This window comes from Triturus cristatus, chromosome 7 (genome assembly GCF_964204655.1).
Source record: "Triturus cristatus chromosome 7, aTriCri1.1, whole genome shotgun sequence".
NCBI lineage: Eukaryota > Metazoa > Chordata > Amphibia > Caudata > Salamandridae > Triturus > Triturus cristatus.
Window position 1 is genome coordinate 164,670,823 of NC_140590.1, and position 19,432 is coordinate 164,690,254.

The window sequence follows — 19,432 nt, forward strand, 5'->3', positions numbered from 1 at the left end:
GGGAGAGACAGGACTACATAGGAGGAAAGTGTGTGGGTCATTGCTCACAGATACTCATTCGCTGTTGCCGGTTACAAAGGCAGCACTGAGATGGGAGCCTCTACTATCAGTCGTATGTAACATCACCCCTTTACGTACCTGACAAGCGTCGATGCCGCCAGTGAGGTAGCCACTGCACACCATACGAGGAGTTATCTGGCCTGAGGTGACCACATTGCAGACTGTGTCATTGATGACTTTCACTTTGGCCTTCTGCAGCACCACTGCCAACACTCCTATTAGAGGGTAAACAAGACATAATTGCAAGGGCAGACAATAGGTTCACCATAGCTTTGTAAGAAGACCAAAAGAGATGGGGAGGCAGGGGGTGAAAAAGATGAGAAGGCCGTAGGGGTGGAAACGAGTGATGTCAAGAACAGGAAGAAGATCTAGAAAGCGCAAAGGGCCTTATTGTGAGAAAAGGCACGAGAAGGAGGAGAGAAGTAGTGTAAGTTTCAGGAAGCGTGAAAGTGCCATGCAAGCTCATGCCGAGCAAGGCCAGAAAAGGATGCAATGTCAGGACAGCCAGAGGTGCACATTTTAAGCTCATACATACCCCCCTCGTTGAGGCGGCCCCAGCCTGTGACATAGCAGGACATGCCGGTGGGAAAGACGTGCGTGGAGGCTGGTAGACAGATTGGCGTAATTGTGTCAGTGAAGACCAGTGGCTCTTTCAGCTCCAGCACAGCAATGTCATAGTCAAAGGTGTTATCGTTGAACTGACTGTTTGTGATGATGGTCTTCACCCCCCTCACCTGGACATCCTTCAGATTGCCCTGGGTGCGCAAGCCGCTGTATACTGTCCAGCTGGCAGCGCTCGCGTAACTATAGGGGACATTCAGAAGAACAAAGTGATCTCAGTTCTAGGACAAAACCATGCTAAAGTGGGTACGAGTGCATGAGGAAAACAGTTATGTGGCAAAACACCCTGCTCTCTGCCTGTGAATCAGACTTTGTACAAGGAGGCAGGCAGAATAGACTCAAAACAACAATGGGGCAAAGCAATTTCTGTTTCACCCACCACTATTACGGAGGGACCCGGGCAGAATGGGTGCATTCTCATCCCAGCACACAGGGTCTGAACAGCACAAGAACCCATAAAACCAGGGCCGGACTGGGAACCCAAAGCAGCCCTGGCAATTTTGTTGGACCAGCCCCCGGGGGAGGGTGTAAGTGTGAAGCACTGCTGTTTTTGTTACTGGGGGCAGATATTGTGAAACCACTGCAAACCAGTCCTACAGTAACCATACTAGCCCCCACCCTTCCAGCCTCCCGGAGATATGCCCGATGCCCGCTATGGCCAGTCCGGCCCTGCATTAAACACTGGACAAACTCTTCTTAAATCACATGTTGACAGAATGGTTGCCCAGCAGCACTCAGAGAGGCTGAAAGATTGCTTACCTTTTCTCTCACTTGGGTCACATGGGTGGGCAAGACCACTTTAAGCCCATCCCCCTCAACGCAGGTCTTGAATAGCACCTAGGATTTTACCCATCTCTAGCATGAAGGCCAAGGTACAACTCGGTGGCTGTAAAAAACAGCTGGAAGGGGGTTTTTAACCAACCATGGTAGACATCTTCACAAACACTGGCAGCCTCCTGCACATTCCTGAATTCCACAGCCATTTTTCAAAAGCTTGTGCGTTTTTTCTGGTTAAATACAGGAGTAGATACCCCTTTGACTTCCTGATCTCGGAAAACACTTACCCCTTGGATCCTTTGACCTGTATGACTGGCACCAACACTCCCTACTGCCTGGTCCTACCTGCCAACCACCAGGTGGCTCTGAATGAACATCCTAAGGGCCCGATTTAGATCTTGGTGGACGGGTTACACCGTCACAATGGTGATGGATATCCCGTCTGCCGAAAAATAAATCCCATTATATCCTATGGGATTTATATTTTAGCGAACAGGATATCCATCCCCGTTGTGAAGAAGTAACTCACCCACCAAGATTTAAATGAGGCCCTTAATATGTTTATTTCTAAACACCCCCCACACCTGCATAGTAACACTCACTTGGTGCTGTCAATAGACTGGAAACAGTGTGCAGCGGACACAAGCCAGCGCTCCGAAATGATGGAAGCCCCACAGGTGTGGCCTTGCCTCTCAAAATGCAGGCTGACCTGCCAGGGCCATTCCCCGACATCAGCATCAGTGCCACCCACAATGCGATTGTGTTTGTAAGGCCGAACTCCACAATCTGAAAAAGAGGGAGAAAGATGGGAGCTTATTGAGGGGGTGGTTCATGGCCTAGTTTATCGCATCCTTCCAGAGACCTCCCAGTAAACCCTCCTCTAGTTTGGTGTCTCAGACTTCAGGAGGAGAGGGTGGAGAGCAAGAGTGAGTGAAGAGTCGAAAAATGGAAAAGAATGGTCGATGCGGAAGCAGGGGGAGGGTATGGTTGCTAAATATCCATATGCTTCGGGGATCTATCCAAAAAACAGAATGGTGGGGACATAGGTGCTGGCAGTAGGGATGTTGGGAGTGCTGCAGCGCACAGAAATATTCATGCTGGAATTCAGAAGGCTTACGAGCAATAAGGACACCTTTAAATTTTGTGTGTATCCTGTCACATTTGCTACACGTTCAAGGACAAAGGTCAAATGTCAAGGCTAAGTCTTCTGACAAACTGCTGCTTATTTGGAGACTGGAGAGTACTTTTATTTCCCCGATTGCCAAGTGAGAAGATTTTGTAAAAGTGATCTAGGTGACAATCCTGCCGGGGTACAGGAAATGCCGTAGGATGTCAGTTCTTTCGAATACATTATTTAACTACTGAGAAATGAGCTATACACATTTCAAATTACATCTAATTCAGATAGCTCAAATAAAGAGCTTTTTTGTAAATCTGAAGTGTGATGGAAACAAAGATTTTAATGAGATCAAAAGAAATCAAGAAGCTTCTTGGTGATGTGCAAGAGATAAATATTCACAGAAACTTGATTTTCACACATTTGTTTTTTCGCTATACATTTTTACCAGTAAATATGTATGTCCAGGTACATTTAGTGGCTATTTCAAATGGAGATGTGCTGTCTGTAAATAATGTGCTACCTCACCAGTGATCCAAAATGCACTACCAGCCACATACCCCACCCTAACCACTCTCCTGCTGAATGGGCATGGCTCATTTGCTGCACATGTGTTTTTTCTATGATGTTTGGCTCTTTCACAGTCCCTAGGACTTCAGTGATATAAAGTTAATAGCAGGACCCCCACTCTGAAAATGGTTCCAGCACCACTGATGGAAGAAAGACGACAAGGACTCTGGATGCAAAGAGGGCCCAAGACGCTATGGGAACGGGGATGGGTAGAAAGAAGGGTTTGGGAATAAGTTAATTTAACCCTTTAAAGTGACAACCTCAAACCACATGAAGCCTTCAAAGGGGCAACTCAGTACTTACTGCAGTTCACCTCATCAGACCCATCGGCACAGTCCTCTTTCGCATCGCACTCTGGGTTGACCACACCGATGCAGACCTGACTTTTACACTTGTACGTGAAATCTGTGCAGGTGGTTTCTGTGGCTGGAGAGGGTAGGTGACCGGGGAGAGAACAATAAAGAGTTCGATCAGCATGAGAAAGGGAAGGCGATTCAGCAAGACTTCAAAATTCCAACAATAGATATTGAAAAAGTAAATTACCAGAAACCCTTATAAAACATAAGTCCAAACCCCTCCCACATGTAGAACATACCATAGCCAGTGTTCGAGTGAGCTTCACCACCATAGGTAAAAGACTAATCACTCCAAACTATCAGATTTCAAATTAAGAGACGTGCTCCAGCCAGTAAGCATACTCCTTGGTTTTCACTCTTGCACCCTGCTCACTTTCATTGTAGCTCTGGTATGCTATACCTGTGCCCTAATGTATATGTAAAAATCAGTGGTTCTTAACCTGTGGTCCAGGGACCCCTAAGGGTCCGTAAAGATTAATCAGGGGGTCCGCAACTGCTTAAAAAACTTGATAGTAACAGTTTAGTAAAGTATATATGAATAAAGAAGCAAAGGCTAAAAAGTAAGTTACTATACTCCGATTGATTCGTGGGAGAGATGCAAGTGAATCAAACAGAATATTGCATGGACAATGAGTGGCCTCAATTGAATTTAGAAAAGCTCCAAGTTCCAATTAAAAATGAATTAATTTTTTAAAAATATTTGTTTGTGAATTTAATAAGATATTTCAGCATTTTTGTATTTGTAGAATGAATGCTTGTTTTTTTTATTTGTGTACTGTTTAGCAGTTCATATAATCGAAAATGCTTAGGCCAGGGTCCCCCGCTTTCAATAAGTACTCAGCGGGGGGTCTCCGGATTCCATTAATGATACAGTGGGGGTCCCCATGTTCCAGTAATGATTAAGTGGGGGTCCAGAGAAGTCGAAAGGTTAGGAGCCACTGTACTAAAGTATACCAAAAAAGGGATGAATGGAATGCTTGAATTAATCTCAGCCACTGGTAATGACTTGGGCCTCGACCCAGTCCATCATTACTGTGCACACCATGCCACCTCAGTTTGGAACCAGCCATATGCAAATCATTCTTGACCGTGCTCCATTGGAACAGTTTAGCCCATACTGTCAGGCCAGGCCCACCCTGAACCGGAAAACAAGCAACCCAGGACCAGATTCACGTTAGTCGGGGCTCATCAGCAAGGTATAGTTTGGTTCCAGTGAGCACACAACCCACATCTGGGCATACACGTCCCACTTAGGGCGGCACACTAAAGTGTGCAAAAAAGAAACTAATGAATGGAATGCTTGAGTTCATCATAACATGTACAAACGATACAGGTAACATTACAGGCAGCAGTGCTAGCTTTACGTACAAACGCACACAGTACAGGTGCAGGACAAGCAGCTGCAGTGCTTGTTCACCTCACACACAACACTCAGTCAGGGTTCCAGGTTTTATGATAAATGCAGGATGGAAACAGCAGAATAATAATCTATAGTTGTGGAAAAATTATGGTATAACTAGCTTCTTCCCACATGTACACAGCAATACATGTACTTTCACATCTACAGGTCTGTAGCATTCTAGTGGTATATGCATCCGTAAATGGCCTGCAACAACCTTCCCTGGCTAAATAGCTGGTCACAGTTGGCAGTCAGTTCTGGTATTTTACATCTGTAACTCCTCTATTGCTCACCGTTTATCCAGTCTTTTAAAAAGTAATTTTATGATGAGGATGTTGGGGATGGCCACATTTCGAGCGCCCCTGTCCATGACTAGGATGCTGCCCTTACATCCATTCAGAAACAGATGTTACTGCTCACAATGATGTTTGTCTGCTCACCAGAGCAATGAAGGTTGGTGTGGGCAAAGGAATCTAGCAATTCCGATGAGCTTATATATTCTTTCTATCCCACCACATCTCTGGAAGGGGCGGCTTCCATTTTATTTTACATTATCAGAATTGAAGGTTCTTTAACCATAGTTCAAACAAAGACTCTTTTCCACTTCAAGAGGTCTTTTCAATATGTGGCTAACTTAAGATTCAGGTTTCTTCTTTTTCACCTCTTCCCCTATTGCAGCAGCCACATGGGATACCTTGTATGCAGTCATTGAGGTGCTCTGCTAGAAGGGTCATGATCTTATTTTCTGTATCTGCTTCTCTAACCAGATACAAATTTTGTGACAAAAACGCCTTAAAGACTTCTATTGATCACACATTTTGCATTTATTCTACCGCAGTCACTCAAGTGATTGAGATTAGTAAGTATTTCTTTGTGGCTTCAACATTTCACTCAAGTCTTTAAATTAGAAATCCATTTAACTCTCACAATCACTCATTTTCTTTGGTACTATGGGAGTTATGGAAATAAAGATTACATCTTGTCTGCACTTAATGTCTTATGGACAGAAAAAACACAATGACTAATAAAAAAAAAATCCACAGGATAATAGCAAACGGATTGACCCTCCTGCTTAGCATTCTGATCTCGTCAACAGATCTGATTCTATCCACTGAAAGCCTTTAAATCAGATATCCCACAGGTTAACATTCTAGAGCCACGTTGCTCTACCACTTTTTGTGTCGATTCTAGGAAATGACCATCTCTGAACCTTACTTCAACTAATAAAAAGAATTAAAAAGGACCAGGCAATGCAGAGTGCATGTTAATAGTTATATGTATGTGATATGCTATATATCATATGTCATAGGTTTTGGGGAGAAAAATCTAAATAATAAAAATCTACTGAAATAAAAAAAAAAAATCCATACAATGTCAAAACTTCTTCTGGTCCAATATTGAACAAAGGATAATGATTATGAAACAAAGATCAGCGATGCAGAAAATGTGACATCCAGAACTTTGAAAATTGAAATTGCACAGGCTAAAATCCATACAGAGGATATGAAAAATACTTATCACAGAAATAATAGCTTGTGTTTCAGAGGAGCTTGATACTAATGGCCTATTGCCTTTTCTTACATTCTTTCCCTAAACATTAACATTCCCATGTTCATATTCAAAGAGCTTACTGGCTGCTAGGAAAGAACATGTTTTTGAGTGAAACTGTTTGCCTACATGTATTATTGTTCTCTTCTTGGAATTTTCTGAGTTATTGAAGATTACTGTGCTGTCATGAGGTTTATACCGCTTAGCAACAGCTTATGGAAGTAAATCTTTCTCCCAACCAGCTAAGGCCATGGCTACAACTATAACCATTTTTACATCTTAGACCTTCCTTAAGAAACAAGAGCGTCACAATGGCCCTCTGCATCCCAAGTAACCCCTAAGAATACAACAATTGCTCATTGTAAATCTGCAAAGCTGAAGATATATATATCATTAAACACAAGGCAGAGGGTGCTTTTGTTCAGTGATACTGTTATCGTCTGTTATCGTGCTTTCTTTTATAGATTCATTTTTGTTTCTTCACTTTTACTGTCTTACATAAATACTTTTTGTATATTTGAAGTAGCAATACCTTTGTTGTTTTTTCACCAAGTACCTAATTTGTGATGTCGCGCTCAACTTATTCATGTATTTCCATTGCCATCTCCTTATGATGCAGTTAAAAGGAAAGGTCCCCACATGGTTCTCACCACTTCCTGTATATTTGCATTTATTATTTCCTTTTGTTTTCTGTTAGTGTATTTTCTGTTTTAGGACTATTTTCACTTTATCCTCCCTTTACAATCCCTCCTATCGATTCCTCTGTTAAGACATTGTTCAGTCCTACGTTTGGTCTAAAGAGCAAGATGTATTTATTCTTCTAAAATGTTACAGATAATTTCCTTGAATGTTGAGGCTGTTGCCAAGTAGCCCGGGTCCAAGCATGAGTAGGTCTTCCATTCCAGGTTTATTCTTTGCATTGTGGGATTTATAGGTCTGGTTTTCATAACAGATCACAAACGACTGCTTAGGAAAGTGGAGTATTATGCAGTGAGGCTGGTTGGGCTTCACTATGCAATACTGTCACAATAACCCAAAGATGGTCCTTGGAGTCACAATAATAAATCCTTAGCCTAGTCCTGGTATGTGGCAAAGAACAAACAACAAGATAATGGACAGAGTGCTGAAACTTTTCAACCACTAATCCACAGTCGAGAGATCTAGGTTTCGTCCATCGTTCTTTTGCTCATTATGCCACCCCAGTTTTGACCAAGCCATATGCAAATCAGTTTTGACCCCACTCCTCATGGGAGCAGTCCAAACTGAACTGCCAGGCCAGACCTGGTCCGGTCCGGAAACAAGCATCCTGGGACAGGTTTTAGGGTTTCACTCCTCATCTCTCAGGCTAGCTTGAATCCAGTGGCATAACGAGCAAGGGACCCACGTCTGGGTATCCCCATCCCACTTAGGGCGAACATAACAACAAGATAATGGACGGAGTGCTGAAACTTTTCAACCCCTCCTGCCCAGTGTGGCAAAGAGCAGTCCGGCTTTACTGGAGGAACATGTGTTAAGCATTTCAGAGAACCTATATGGACAATAAGTAATTGAAAACTCGAAAGAAATCTCACAATTTATCAAAATAAAGCCGAATTTTATACTAATTTATACACCAAAACAAACACAATCTGATGTGTTTAACCGGAGTTATGGATTTTAGAAGGAAAAAATAACCAATGCAATTCAATACTGCACAACTTAAACATTGCGGTCAGGGGTAAAAAGCACTAGTAACAATTGGTCACTTGCAGGTCGAGCTGCGTGGTACCACTGGGGGGTGGGGTGAGGTGATGCAGGTCCCAAGATCAGGCCATGACAGCCAGTTGGATTTTACCTGGCTCATAGGGCCCAGGTACAGAGTTGCTCTGGGTGTCCCTTGTGCTGAAGTAGGTGTCATATCCAAGACCAAAGATGACAGACGCGCAAGGTACTTTTATAAGGAGCTTTATTTCCCTCCTTCTCACTCGGTCCCTGTCCCTACTCTATCTGCCCTTCCTGCCGTCACTCCTCCTCTTCCCCTCTCCTCCTGACTCCGCCCACTCCAACAACTGCACAACCCACTCTCGACATCTTCCCCCATTTTAACAAAATGAAATAACTGACTTGTTTATAGTTCAATTAGTCGCTTCGGCCTGCGGATGTCCCTTGGCGGTCGGAGTGACATTGTTTCGGATTTCACCTCAAATTCTCCGTGTGTATCAGGGCACTGATCCTCTACAGCCACCGCAAGTTGTTCTCTTCCTCCATTCCCTTGTTGCCCCAACATCTTCTGCAGCGACTCTTTCAGCACTGGAGTGCATTTCTGAAAATGTGACATTTCGGGTAACTCTTCGACTGTCAGACTCTGCAGTCACCATGGTACCCTTTTTCTGCGTGATCGTCAGAGGCTCGGCTCTGAACTTACAGTCCGTTTTCCTTTGCTGTTCCTGTTTAACGAGGACGCAGTCCCCTTCATGTATGGATGGTGATCTCGCCCTCCTTCGAGCATCTGCATATGATTTCATTTTGTCCTTTCCACGACGGTCAGCTGACATGACCTCTTGATGAACACGAGCAGGTGAGACCGCTCTCAGAGCGCCTTCCCAGGTAGGTATCCGGGTCCTGATGGGTCTACCTAACATTAAGGTGGCAGGGCATTTTCCGGTAGTGGCATGCGGAGTTGTTCTATACGCCCTTAGGACTTCATTGAGAGCCACCTGAAGATCCTTTTTCTCAACAGTTGCTTGTTGAAACGTCTTCTTTAAGGTGGCCATGAATCTTTCAATGGTCCCATTGGCCTGCGGCCATAGGGGCGTAATTTTTCGATGCGTGAAGTTCAGATGTCTCGCAAACTCGCCAAACTCATGTCCATTAAACGGAGGGCCATTGTCCGTTTTAAGTTCTTTAGGAATACCCCACGCCGCAAACACTTCATCCAACACTGCAATGGTGCTTGATGCACTGGTGGACGATACGAACTGGGCTATTGGAAACCTTGAATATTCGTCCATAATTGCCAGGACATATTTTCCTGATTGAAGAGGTCCATAAAAGTCCATGGCAAGTTCTTGCCATACACCACTGGGCAGTTGGGTCATTTGCAGAGGAGCTGGGGAAACTCCTTGACTGACAAGTTGGCATTGTGGGCAGTCTTTGAGGGTGAGTTCCACCATCTGGTCCAACAGTGGGAACCACACTCGCTCTCTAAGAGCTCTTTTAGTTGCACCCACTCCTCGATGACCTTCATGGGCGAGATTTACAATGCCCTGCCGCAGTTGCATCGGAATGACAATCCTTTGATCCCTCAGTAGAAGACCTTCCGAGGTGGCAGACAGTTCCTCACTCACATGTCGGAAAGCTTGCAGCTCTTGTCTAATTGCAGGATCCTTCCCTTCCTCCTCACTGTCGTGTCTCCACCTATTGGTCTTCAAACGACGGAGTACTTTCTGTAGGATGACATCCTGCGCAGTGGCCTCTGGAATGGCATCCAAGGGAACCGCTGGTGGTCGAGCGTGGCCCACGACAAAGTGGATATATTCCTCAGCCATTGACACTCGTGACGCCGTCACTGCTTGAAGGTGGCGTGACATGCAATCAGCCGGATTTGCTGATTTTCCCGGCTTATGCAGTATCTTGTAGGTATATTCCTGTAGCCACAATCCCCATCGCTCAATCCTAGGTGGCATCTTCGACCTGGGATTTCCAAATATGGTTACAAGCGCCTGATGATCAGTCACCATTGTAAAATGCTTGCCATAGATGAAGACATGGAAATGTTCGCAGGCCCAAACAACAGCCAGACTGTCTTTCTCGGGTTGAGAATATGCCTTCTCAGTGTCTGACAAACTGCGACTCGCATAGGCTATGATATGGCGCTGATCATCATCATTGTCGTTCTGAGCCAAGATTGCACCTAGGACCACCGGGCTAGCATCTACAGTTATTTTCGTCTTCCTTTTGGGGTTGAAATATGCCAGATTGTCGGCCGACTCAACAGCGCGTTTGATGTCTTGGAAGGCCCGTTCACACTGGGGGGTCCAGTCAAAAGGCTGTCCCTGCTTTGTGAGAGTTCTGAGGGGATGACTAATCGTGGCGTAGTCCTTGATGTATCTGGCGCAATAACTGGACATACCCAGAAATGAACGAATGTCACTGACGTCTTGGGGACTCTTGGTATCGTTTAGAGCCATCACTTTTTCAGGGTCAGGCTTCATTCCCGCTCCGGAGAACACATGCCCAAAGAACTTGAGTGGATTGATGGAATTCACACTTTTCTTTGTTTAGTGTTAGATTGGCTTCTAGCAGGGCATGACATACCCGATCGAGGGCTTTGTCATGTTCTTGCACATTTGACCCGTAGACAAGAATATCGTCACTGTAATTCAGGGTGTTGGGTATGTGTCGTATCGTTTGGCGGATCGCCTCTTGAAAGATCTCCGCAGCCGAAGAAATGCCAAAACTTAATCGCTTGTATCGAAACAGACCCTGGTGAGTGGCAAATGTTATATACCTCGATTTTTCATGCAACTCCAGCTGATGGTATCCCTTGTTTAAGTCTAGTTTCGAGAACACCCTGGCACCATTCAGCGCAGAGATCACATCACTCAAGTGAGGCCCGGGATGGCGTTTCCTTTCAATCGCAGTATTGGGAAGCCGCATGTCAACACATAGCCGCACCTTCCCAGAAGTGCCTTTCTTTGGCACTATGACTACAGGTGACACCCAGGGGGTGGGGCCATCAGTCCGCTCAATGATGTCAGAGGCGAGGAGTTCTTGAAGTTCATCCTCCACCGCTTGCTGAAGGTGAAAAGGTACTCGCCTGGGGTGTTGTGCGACAGGTCTTATCTGGTCATTAATGTGCAGTCGAATCTGACATTTATTCATCTTTCCCAGCCCGGTGAACAGCTTGGGGAATTTGTGTAATCTGTCATGGTCACCACTGACCCAGTATAGAATCTCGACCAACCGAAGGCGCTCCGCCGTTGGTAAGCTGAGAAGGCAATCAGCTTCCGGGCCGTCAATTACATGTATGAATGCTGACACAGACTTGTTCTGGTGTCTGAGAGTCGTTAGGAACTTTCCTAAGCAAGGAAGTGGTTTGACATCCACGTGAATACCTTGACATACGCTGGGCACAAAGGCGGCGGTGACTTCATCTTTTTGTATTCCGTTACTGGGATGTAATTCACGATGCTCCACTGTCCAGAACAAACTGCGTGGCATGATTCCCTACACTGATGTTCCATCTCGGGTATTTTTTGAGTTGGTCCGGATCCGCGACCATGCTGGCATATTCAATAGTGTACTCTGATTCACAGGACCCGGAGCGAGAGTCTCGGGACGGCGATCTTCTCACCCATTACGACCTCCTTGACTCCCTGCTAGAATGTGAAGAGCTAGAGGATGAGTTTGGCCGATCTTGTACAGCTTTCACATGGTGTCATCTAGTGTCAGAGCGAGTTGGCCTCGTCCCTTCGTTCTTTCTTTCCCTGCGATATTCTCCACACATCGCTTCAAAATGATTTGTCCGTCCACATTTTCGACATTGCTGACCCATGGCTGGACAGGCTTCTCTGTGCGGGAAGTCATCCCCACACCAATAGCATCTACTTCAATTGTCTTGTTTCTTGTCTTTTCTGCCCGATTCATACCTCCGGTGCTCCGTGCGTCGTTGGCAAGAGGATGGTCGGGATGGGTGCCGTCGCTCCATCGACCATCTGCGATTGAGACTGTCCTGCACTCGACATACTTGCTCTCGTCTCTGAGCGCCCGGTCTCCATGCTCTTAGCTTGCTCCTCGGCTTGATCATACACTCGGGTCATTTCCTCTATCTCCTCCAGATTGTGACTCTTCCTCAACAGTCTCCTCCTCAGTGTCTCCGACTGAAAACCATCAATTATTTGTAATCTGATGGCATCATCCGCTGAGAACGCATCAAATTTACAATATCTGGATAATCGACGCAGTCTCGTTATGAAGGTGCTCATCACTTCCTCTTTCGCTTGATGGGCTTGGTGAAAAGCATATCGTTCGTAATCCACATTTCTTTTGTGCAAGAACTTCGAGCCTCCCGCACTTTATCATATGTTCCGGTGTCTGCCCTGGGCAGTTCTTTGATTAGCTTACTAATTTCTTTACCCACCAGGTTGCGCAGCGCGATCACTTTGTCTTCATCCTCTGTCCCCTTTGATCCCTTGATGTAATCCTCGAAGTCCTCGAGCCATTCCTGCCATCTGGGACCCATGCTCTCTCCAGGCGTAAGCGGCAACGGCTCTGGTGGGCGCAGATTCGACACCCCCGTCACAATTGGTTTGACTTCGTTTCTTTGCGGCGAGTTATGGTTCGACATCTCGGCAGCGCACTCCTGAGCTCCTCCTGTCAGCACACGTGTTTGTTTGTTTCTTGCTTGCCTTGGCTGGTGCTTGTTTGCTTACTCTTTTTTTTTTAGATTTGTCAAATGCTTGTTTCTTGCCCGACTTTAAAATGGCCGCCCCCTTGACTTCATAGGGATGTCTTCCAGAAAACCGCCCGACTCCAAGATGGCCGCTGCACAGGGCCTCTCACTCCCACGAGGTCTTGGCTGTCTCTTATCAGGCTTGCCACACTGCTCTCAACACTCCCGCAGTCACAGCACCTTCGTAGTGCTTCGCGCACAATTTGGGGGTCATTCACCTGACAAGGCGAGCTCGGGGTGGGCTCCCGACGTTACTCTTCGCGTGCGTGCCGTTTCCCACGCATCGGGGGTGAGGTTTCGTTTCAGTGCGTAGCAGCGCTCCTTCGGTCACACTCTTTACCTAGGCTCCGGTGTAACCATCTGTCAATCACAGGAGCTGCCAGCAGTTGTCGGGGTGGGCTCCCGCTCTCTCCTTTGCACTCGCGCCTCGGTTTACACACCTCAGGGGTGACTCTGGATTCGGCGCGAACCGACGCTCTAAGTTAAACGCGCATTCCTTCGGTTGCACCAGGGGAACAGGGACGCTTCTATAAATGCTTCGGGGACACTGGGCTGCAGCATCCCACCTTCGTCGCCAGCTGTCGTATCCAAGACCAAGGATGACAGACGCGCAAGGTACTTTTATAAGGAGCTTTATTTCCCTCCTTCTCACTCGGTCCCTGTCCCTACTCTATCTGCCCTTCCTGCCGTCACTCCTCCTCTTCCCCTCTCCTCCTGACTCCGCCCACTCCAACAACTGCACTACCCACTCGACAGTAGGAGCCATGGGAGAGCTGGTTTTATTGCTACGTCGGTGCTGATGAGGAAGTAGATGCAAAAAGTTGACAACGAGGCAACTGAGGTGGTCACTTGAATGCTGCAGAGTTCCCTCGAGGTGCGGCATTGAGTGATGGTAGAGGTTGCTAGACTGGCCAACAAAGCTTGGCAACAGCAAAATCATTGTGTAGATACATAGACACTCAGGGAAAAACGGTAGCCACCTGAAACTTGCTGGAGATCAGTACTACATCTCCTACAACATACTGGACCATCTACTTTTGCATGATCCCTCGGAAGGCCCGATTTTCAGCTGTTCTTTTGTTCTGAGATGTGGGTTTTACCTGTGGACTGCAAGGGACTAGTGCCACTACTCCAAGGTAGTCTGGAGTGGCCTTTGGCTCTAAAAGGGTTCCCTATGTCAGGGGGAACAGGTCTTTGGTTTGGGATGAGTTGCAGTTGTGCAGTCTCAAGATGGTTGCTACAGGTGCAGAGGGTGGCTTATTTGCTGTGTACAGGTCTTGTTGTTGCAGAGTCTGGTCTCTTCTTTGTCCTCTGTTGCACTTCGAATCTGAACTGAGGTTTGGTGCCAGGGATGGCCCTTAAATCCTATATCTAGGTGCGTAAAGGGTGTGGGTGGAAGTAGCCAATGGGCAACTAGCCCCAGCGGCTAATCTGCCCCTGAAGTTACCACATCCGGTGGGTTGTGCCACCTTTGCTATCCAGAACCCTCTATTCAACCACTTTTAAAAATGGCAGAAGTCTTCCTTAGCTGTACAGACCAGATCGCTCATGCTAGAGGTGTGGCTAGCCTTCTAAGGGTGTTCAACTCATGACTACATAATTTTCGCACCTGCCCGGGTGAAAATGGGCCTGGGGTCGGATGAGAGGGGGAAAGGAGGTGGTTTACTCCTTTGGGAGGCAGCCTGGATGCTTATCCGAGGCAGTGCAAGCGTTAAAGCCCACCGTCTTGTTATGCAGCTTCACTAGCCATCCTTTCAGGGAGGGAGGTTTCACCTTCTTCCCATCCAGGCCTTTGTTTGATACTCCTAGGAGAGTTCACACCACCTAGCTGGTGGCAGCAGCTGCAGGATGCCAGCCAGAGCACAGTAAAGGCTGGGGCAACCAGGTGGATAACCTCTAAGGTAGCCACCTAGGTACATATAATCAACGCTGGCATGAGAATCCTCACCAGTGTGATGAAACAAGTTGTTTGATATCAAACATGACTAATTTCAGCGGTACCATAATGGACCTGCCAACCTTGAGGGTGCCGGGTTGCCAGCCCATGTTATCCTATGGCCCGCTGATCACTTATAGTAGCCCTTAGTGGAAAGAGGCTACTATAGGGATGTATAAGCTTGCACATATATGTCCACACCTTTAATATAATACTGCCTGCCTCCTGGGCTCAGGAGGCCTTCCTTAGGAGTGACTGACATAGTAGAAATAATGCAATGACCCTGCCACTCATGCTGAGGGCAAAGTTGAGCTTGATGAATTTGCACTGTTCCTGCAGTCTGCAATGGCAGGACTGCTGTCACCAGTTTACTGGAGTCACTCGGAGTGGCACAATCAGTGCTTCAGGCCCTGGTGACCGCTTTAACTTCCATGCCCTGGGTATCACTTACCAGAGACTTGGAAGGGGGTTAAAGTCCTTGCTAAGTGGAGTTACCAATTCACATTCATTATCTTTAGGGAGAGAGCACTGGTACTAGGGCCTGGTCAGACAGCTTCTTTCTACTTTCAGAGGCGCAAACCAGCAAATAGTAGTCCAAATGGGGGGAAATAGTGGGGAGGGGGCACCTACAAAAAGCCAGTTTTGTTTTTGTTTTTTAAACAGTCTGCAAATTCTGGAACATAAAGAAAAAGTCTAGATTGGATGAGCTACTCCTGCATGGACCTGGGTACGCGAGAGCCCTAAAATATAAATAACATAACAGGCTCCTGAAGCGCTGATTTCTGACCAGTTGATGAACTACATCTGTACAATGCACTTTGCTCAAACTGGTCTCTGGGTGCTGGCTTTAGGTTACCTATGTGATCTGAAGGCTGTCGTTATAGACCATTGGGGGAAGAGGGTAGCCAAACTTAGTACCTTTATACACTGGGCTACACTAGGCCCACCGCCAACTCAGAAACAGAGGGTTCATGCCTATAAGCTTCAGGCTGTCGGAGGATCAAAACCTTTTGGGCTGCCTAGGAGGCACCAGAAAATACATACTCCAGAATATTCTAATTTGTGTATCCGCTCCTGGAGGATCCGATGTACTTGAAAGGTGAAAATTATCTTATTTCTGTCATCTCCCAATTCATTAAGAATACATGTCAGAATATACACCTAGGATGCACACAAATGGAGGTTTAGTTTGTCACTTATTGCTGTACAATGAAAAGGTCGATCATTTGTGCGCCTGCAAAGTTCATAATTTAAAGAAACAACCAAGATCTCAAAGGCTGTGGGGCATTGTTGGGACTACTGCTTGAAATTACAATCTTCAAAACAATCCAACCATTGTAAATATGTAAGCTGCCAAGCAGACCTAGCAGCAAGCAAAGAAACTAAAAAAGAAAAAAAAAAAAAAAAAATAGACAAAGGAGGGAAACCAGGCAACTGGGAAAGGAAAGGCATTTTTTTTTCATTGGTGAATAGATTGAAAGGCAAGTGAGTTCCTGTGGGTAACGAGATCCAAGGTACAGGAAAGCTGCATGGGTGGGGGCGGAATAAGTGAATACTACATGGGTGATAAGGGGATGCTGCATGGTGGAGGAAGAAATAAGGGAATGCTGCATGGGGAGGAGGTCGAAGAAAAAAGGGAATGCTGTATGGAGGAGGGGGAGGAAGAAATAAGGGAATGCTGCATGGGTGGGGGGGGAACTAGGAATGCTGCATGGGTGGGGGGGGAACTAAGAATGCTGCATGGGTGAGGAGAGGGAGGAAGAAATAAGGGAATGCTGTCTAGGTGAGGAGGGAAGGAAGAAATGAGCGAATGCTGCATGGAGAAGGGTCGAAGAAATAATGGAATGCTGCATGGAGGAGGGGAGGAAGAAATAAGGAAATGCTGCATGGGTGAGGGGTGAAGAAATAAGAATGCTGCATGGGTGAGGAGAGGGAGGAAGAAATACAGGAATGCTGTATGAGCGAGGACAGGGAGGAAGAAATAAGGGAATGCTATATAGGTGAGGAGGGGGAGGAAGAAATAAGGGAATGCTGCATGGAGAAGGGTCGAAGAAATAAGGGAATGCTGCATGGAGGAGGGGGGAGGAAGAAATAAGGAAATGCTGCATGGGTAGGAGGGTCGAAGAAATATGGGAATGCTGCATGGGTAGGAGGGTCAAATAAATATGGGAATGCTCCATGGAGGAGTGGGAGGAAGAAATAAGGGAATGCCTCATGGGTAAAGGGAGGAAGAAGTAAGGGAACGCTGTATGGGTTAGAGGGGGAGAAATAAGAGAATTCTGCATGGGTGAGGAGAGGGCAGAAGAAATACGGGAATCCGGTTTAGGCTCCGATTTTGCAAAGGCTGCACCTGATGTAATGCAGGTTGAACATAGCTCTGTCCCTAACCTGGATCGACTAGTTATCATGAGTTTTTCTGTCATGTGTGTAGCATGGATGAAGGCATGTTGCTTGAAGTCTATGCAGTGCAGTTGACATTTCTTTAAAAGTTATGGTATAAACTGTAGTTATCTAGAACAGGGTTCTCCGAAGTCGGTCGTGGAGGGCTGGATCCATGCCAGATTTTTAAGCTTATTCCCATTTAGATAAATGTAGTTATCTTAAAAATCAGGCATGGATCTGGCCCTCTAGGACTGACTTTGGAGAACCTTGATCTAGAAGGTAGGAATCGTATGATCATATGATTCAGTGAGCAGCAATACAAAGGTGGAGGAAACCGTGCCGAGAAGTGCATTAACAGTGCTCAGTCCAGAGTACCAGAGTTTGAGTGGTTCCAAAGTCAGAGGGAACAAGATGACCATCTCTGCCAGGACCAGCATGTCGACATGAAGAGGATTGGTTGATCTATCACAAGAATTCAGACCTAATGTCCAGGCAGAAGTGCAGAGGCTGACTGTGAATGGAGGTTCTCCCCTCCGAGCAACAGGCACCTCCAAGAGGTGGTCAGTAAATGGGTCAAAATCAGTCACATGTCCGGCAACAAAGACATAAGCATGCCATGCGAGGCAACATGTGGCAGACTTTGCCCAATGTCACCTATTTTTTTTAAAGCCATCAATCTTTCCAGGAAATCAACCATTTTCCCGCTATCAAATATCCCCGGTCCTTCCCATTATGGGCATGTTCAATTTTAAAAGTGAAGATTTCTAAACATGCACCCCAGTGACCTTATTGAACATTACAACTGCACCCTTAGTCCCTCACCCTCACATGTTACTGTTCGACCCCTGAATTAGTACATACTGTTCTTGCACAATTCCTCGTCACTGTTATCATCGCAGTCGGAGACGCCATCACACCGTTTAACTCTGGCGATGCACAATCCACTGGTGCACTTCCACTGGTCTGAGTCGCACACTGTGCCAGGGAGAAGGAAGTCAGAGAGAGGGCATCAGAAACTGAAGCAGTCACAAAGTACAGTTATCACTGATGCACGCCATGGTTGGGTAATCAATAGAAGCGGGCTGATCTGCTAAGCAGGCCAAAGCTTCCTCCTTCCAGTCCTTTCTGGAACGCCAACATAATGTTAGCAGATTGGGCACTCGCACCTTGATCAAGGAACTGGGTGCCCAATACACCCAGTTTCCAGTATGGACCCACACCCGGGGCTTAGAGTAAAAGAATCTCTTCCTCCCATTCTCAAATGAAAATATAGACACAAGATACATCATAACCCAAATTCGTATACAATCACATCTGAACAATCACTCAACATTCCCAAACATTGATAACAATTTTTTGTTTCCTGTATAGGTTGTCTGTATCCAGCTAAGTGCAGAGATATTCCTCCAGGGATGATTCGCTGAGCTATAACAAGTGTTGCTAACATAACAAGTGTAATAGGCCACTAAGTTTCAGTATTTTGTAACATTAAAGTTCAGGGGATGTTGTATCCATTCCTTATCAACTGCTTACCCGAGGTCATCTGCCCGAGATTGACAGTGGCAGACCGGGCATTGAAATTCCAATAGGGAATGATCAGCGCCGAGTCCAACCTACAAGAGTAGTAAAGGTCTTCCACCAACGAGGGATGCACTACCCTCTAGATTAGCATGCGTCGTCGAACATAGGGAAACTGTGAAAAAGCATCTAACCTAATCAGACATGTCAAACTCTTACCATGTGTAACCTCCCAAACCCTTTTCCAGGACTTCACCTTCCCTTGGCCCTGCTCATCTCAGCTATAAATGTGCACTGGCTCTACAGGAAGATCAAGTGCAGTCCAGATACGGCGGAATGACCACAGCGACAGCTAGTCCTTCATTTAGTCAGGTTTGATTTAGGAGCCTTCCACCAGTATTATTGAACGCAGAAACTGCCAAACATGGCTTTAAAAAAGAAGTCTTTATCCTGATACAATTGTACTGTAGGCGTTGGTAAAACCATCAACCCCTAAAAAGGGATTCAGAGTGCTAGCAACTGAAAAAACGGTTTGTACATCTGGCCCTGTATTACTCCCTTTTATCACCGGTTTCACAACTCGTTCCACCACATTCTGCTTCCCAACTCTGTGCTCGCATCTGTCGCTCTTTCGCTGTCTTCCAGGACCTGGTTTGTGTTTAGCCATCTGCAGTGAGTCCGGGTCCAAAACAATACAAAGCTACGCTTTTGACAA

The 19,432-nt window shown here is 46.2% G+C and overlaps 1 protein-coding gene across 1 annotated transcript in view; it reads right to left on the minus strand.

Annotated features, from left to right (window-relative positions):
* Positions 1-19,432, minus strand: part of LOC146809127 (suppressor of tumorigenicity 14 protein homolog) — a 144,760-nt gene that overhangs the window by 2,412 nt on the left and 122,916 nt on the right. Inside the window, exons 14-18 of the mRNA XM_085615942.1 lie at positions 18,061-18,174; positions 3,449-3,571; positions 2,061-2,244; positions 596-864; positions 139-275 (exon numbers count right to left, since the gene is read on the minus strand). Coding sequence (XP_085472068.1) covers positions 139-275; positions 596-864; positions 2,061-2,244; positions 3,449-3,571; positions 18,061-18,174 — 827 coding nt within the window. The remainder of the gene's footprint in view (positions 1-138; positions 276-595; positions 865-2,060; positions 2,245-3,448; positions 3,572-18,060; positions 18,175-19,432) is intronic.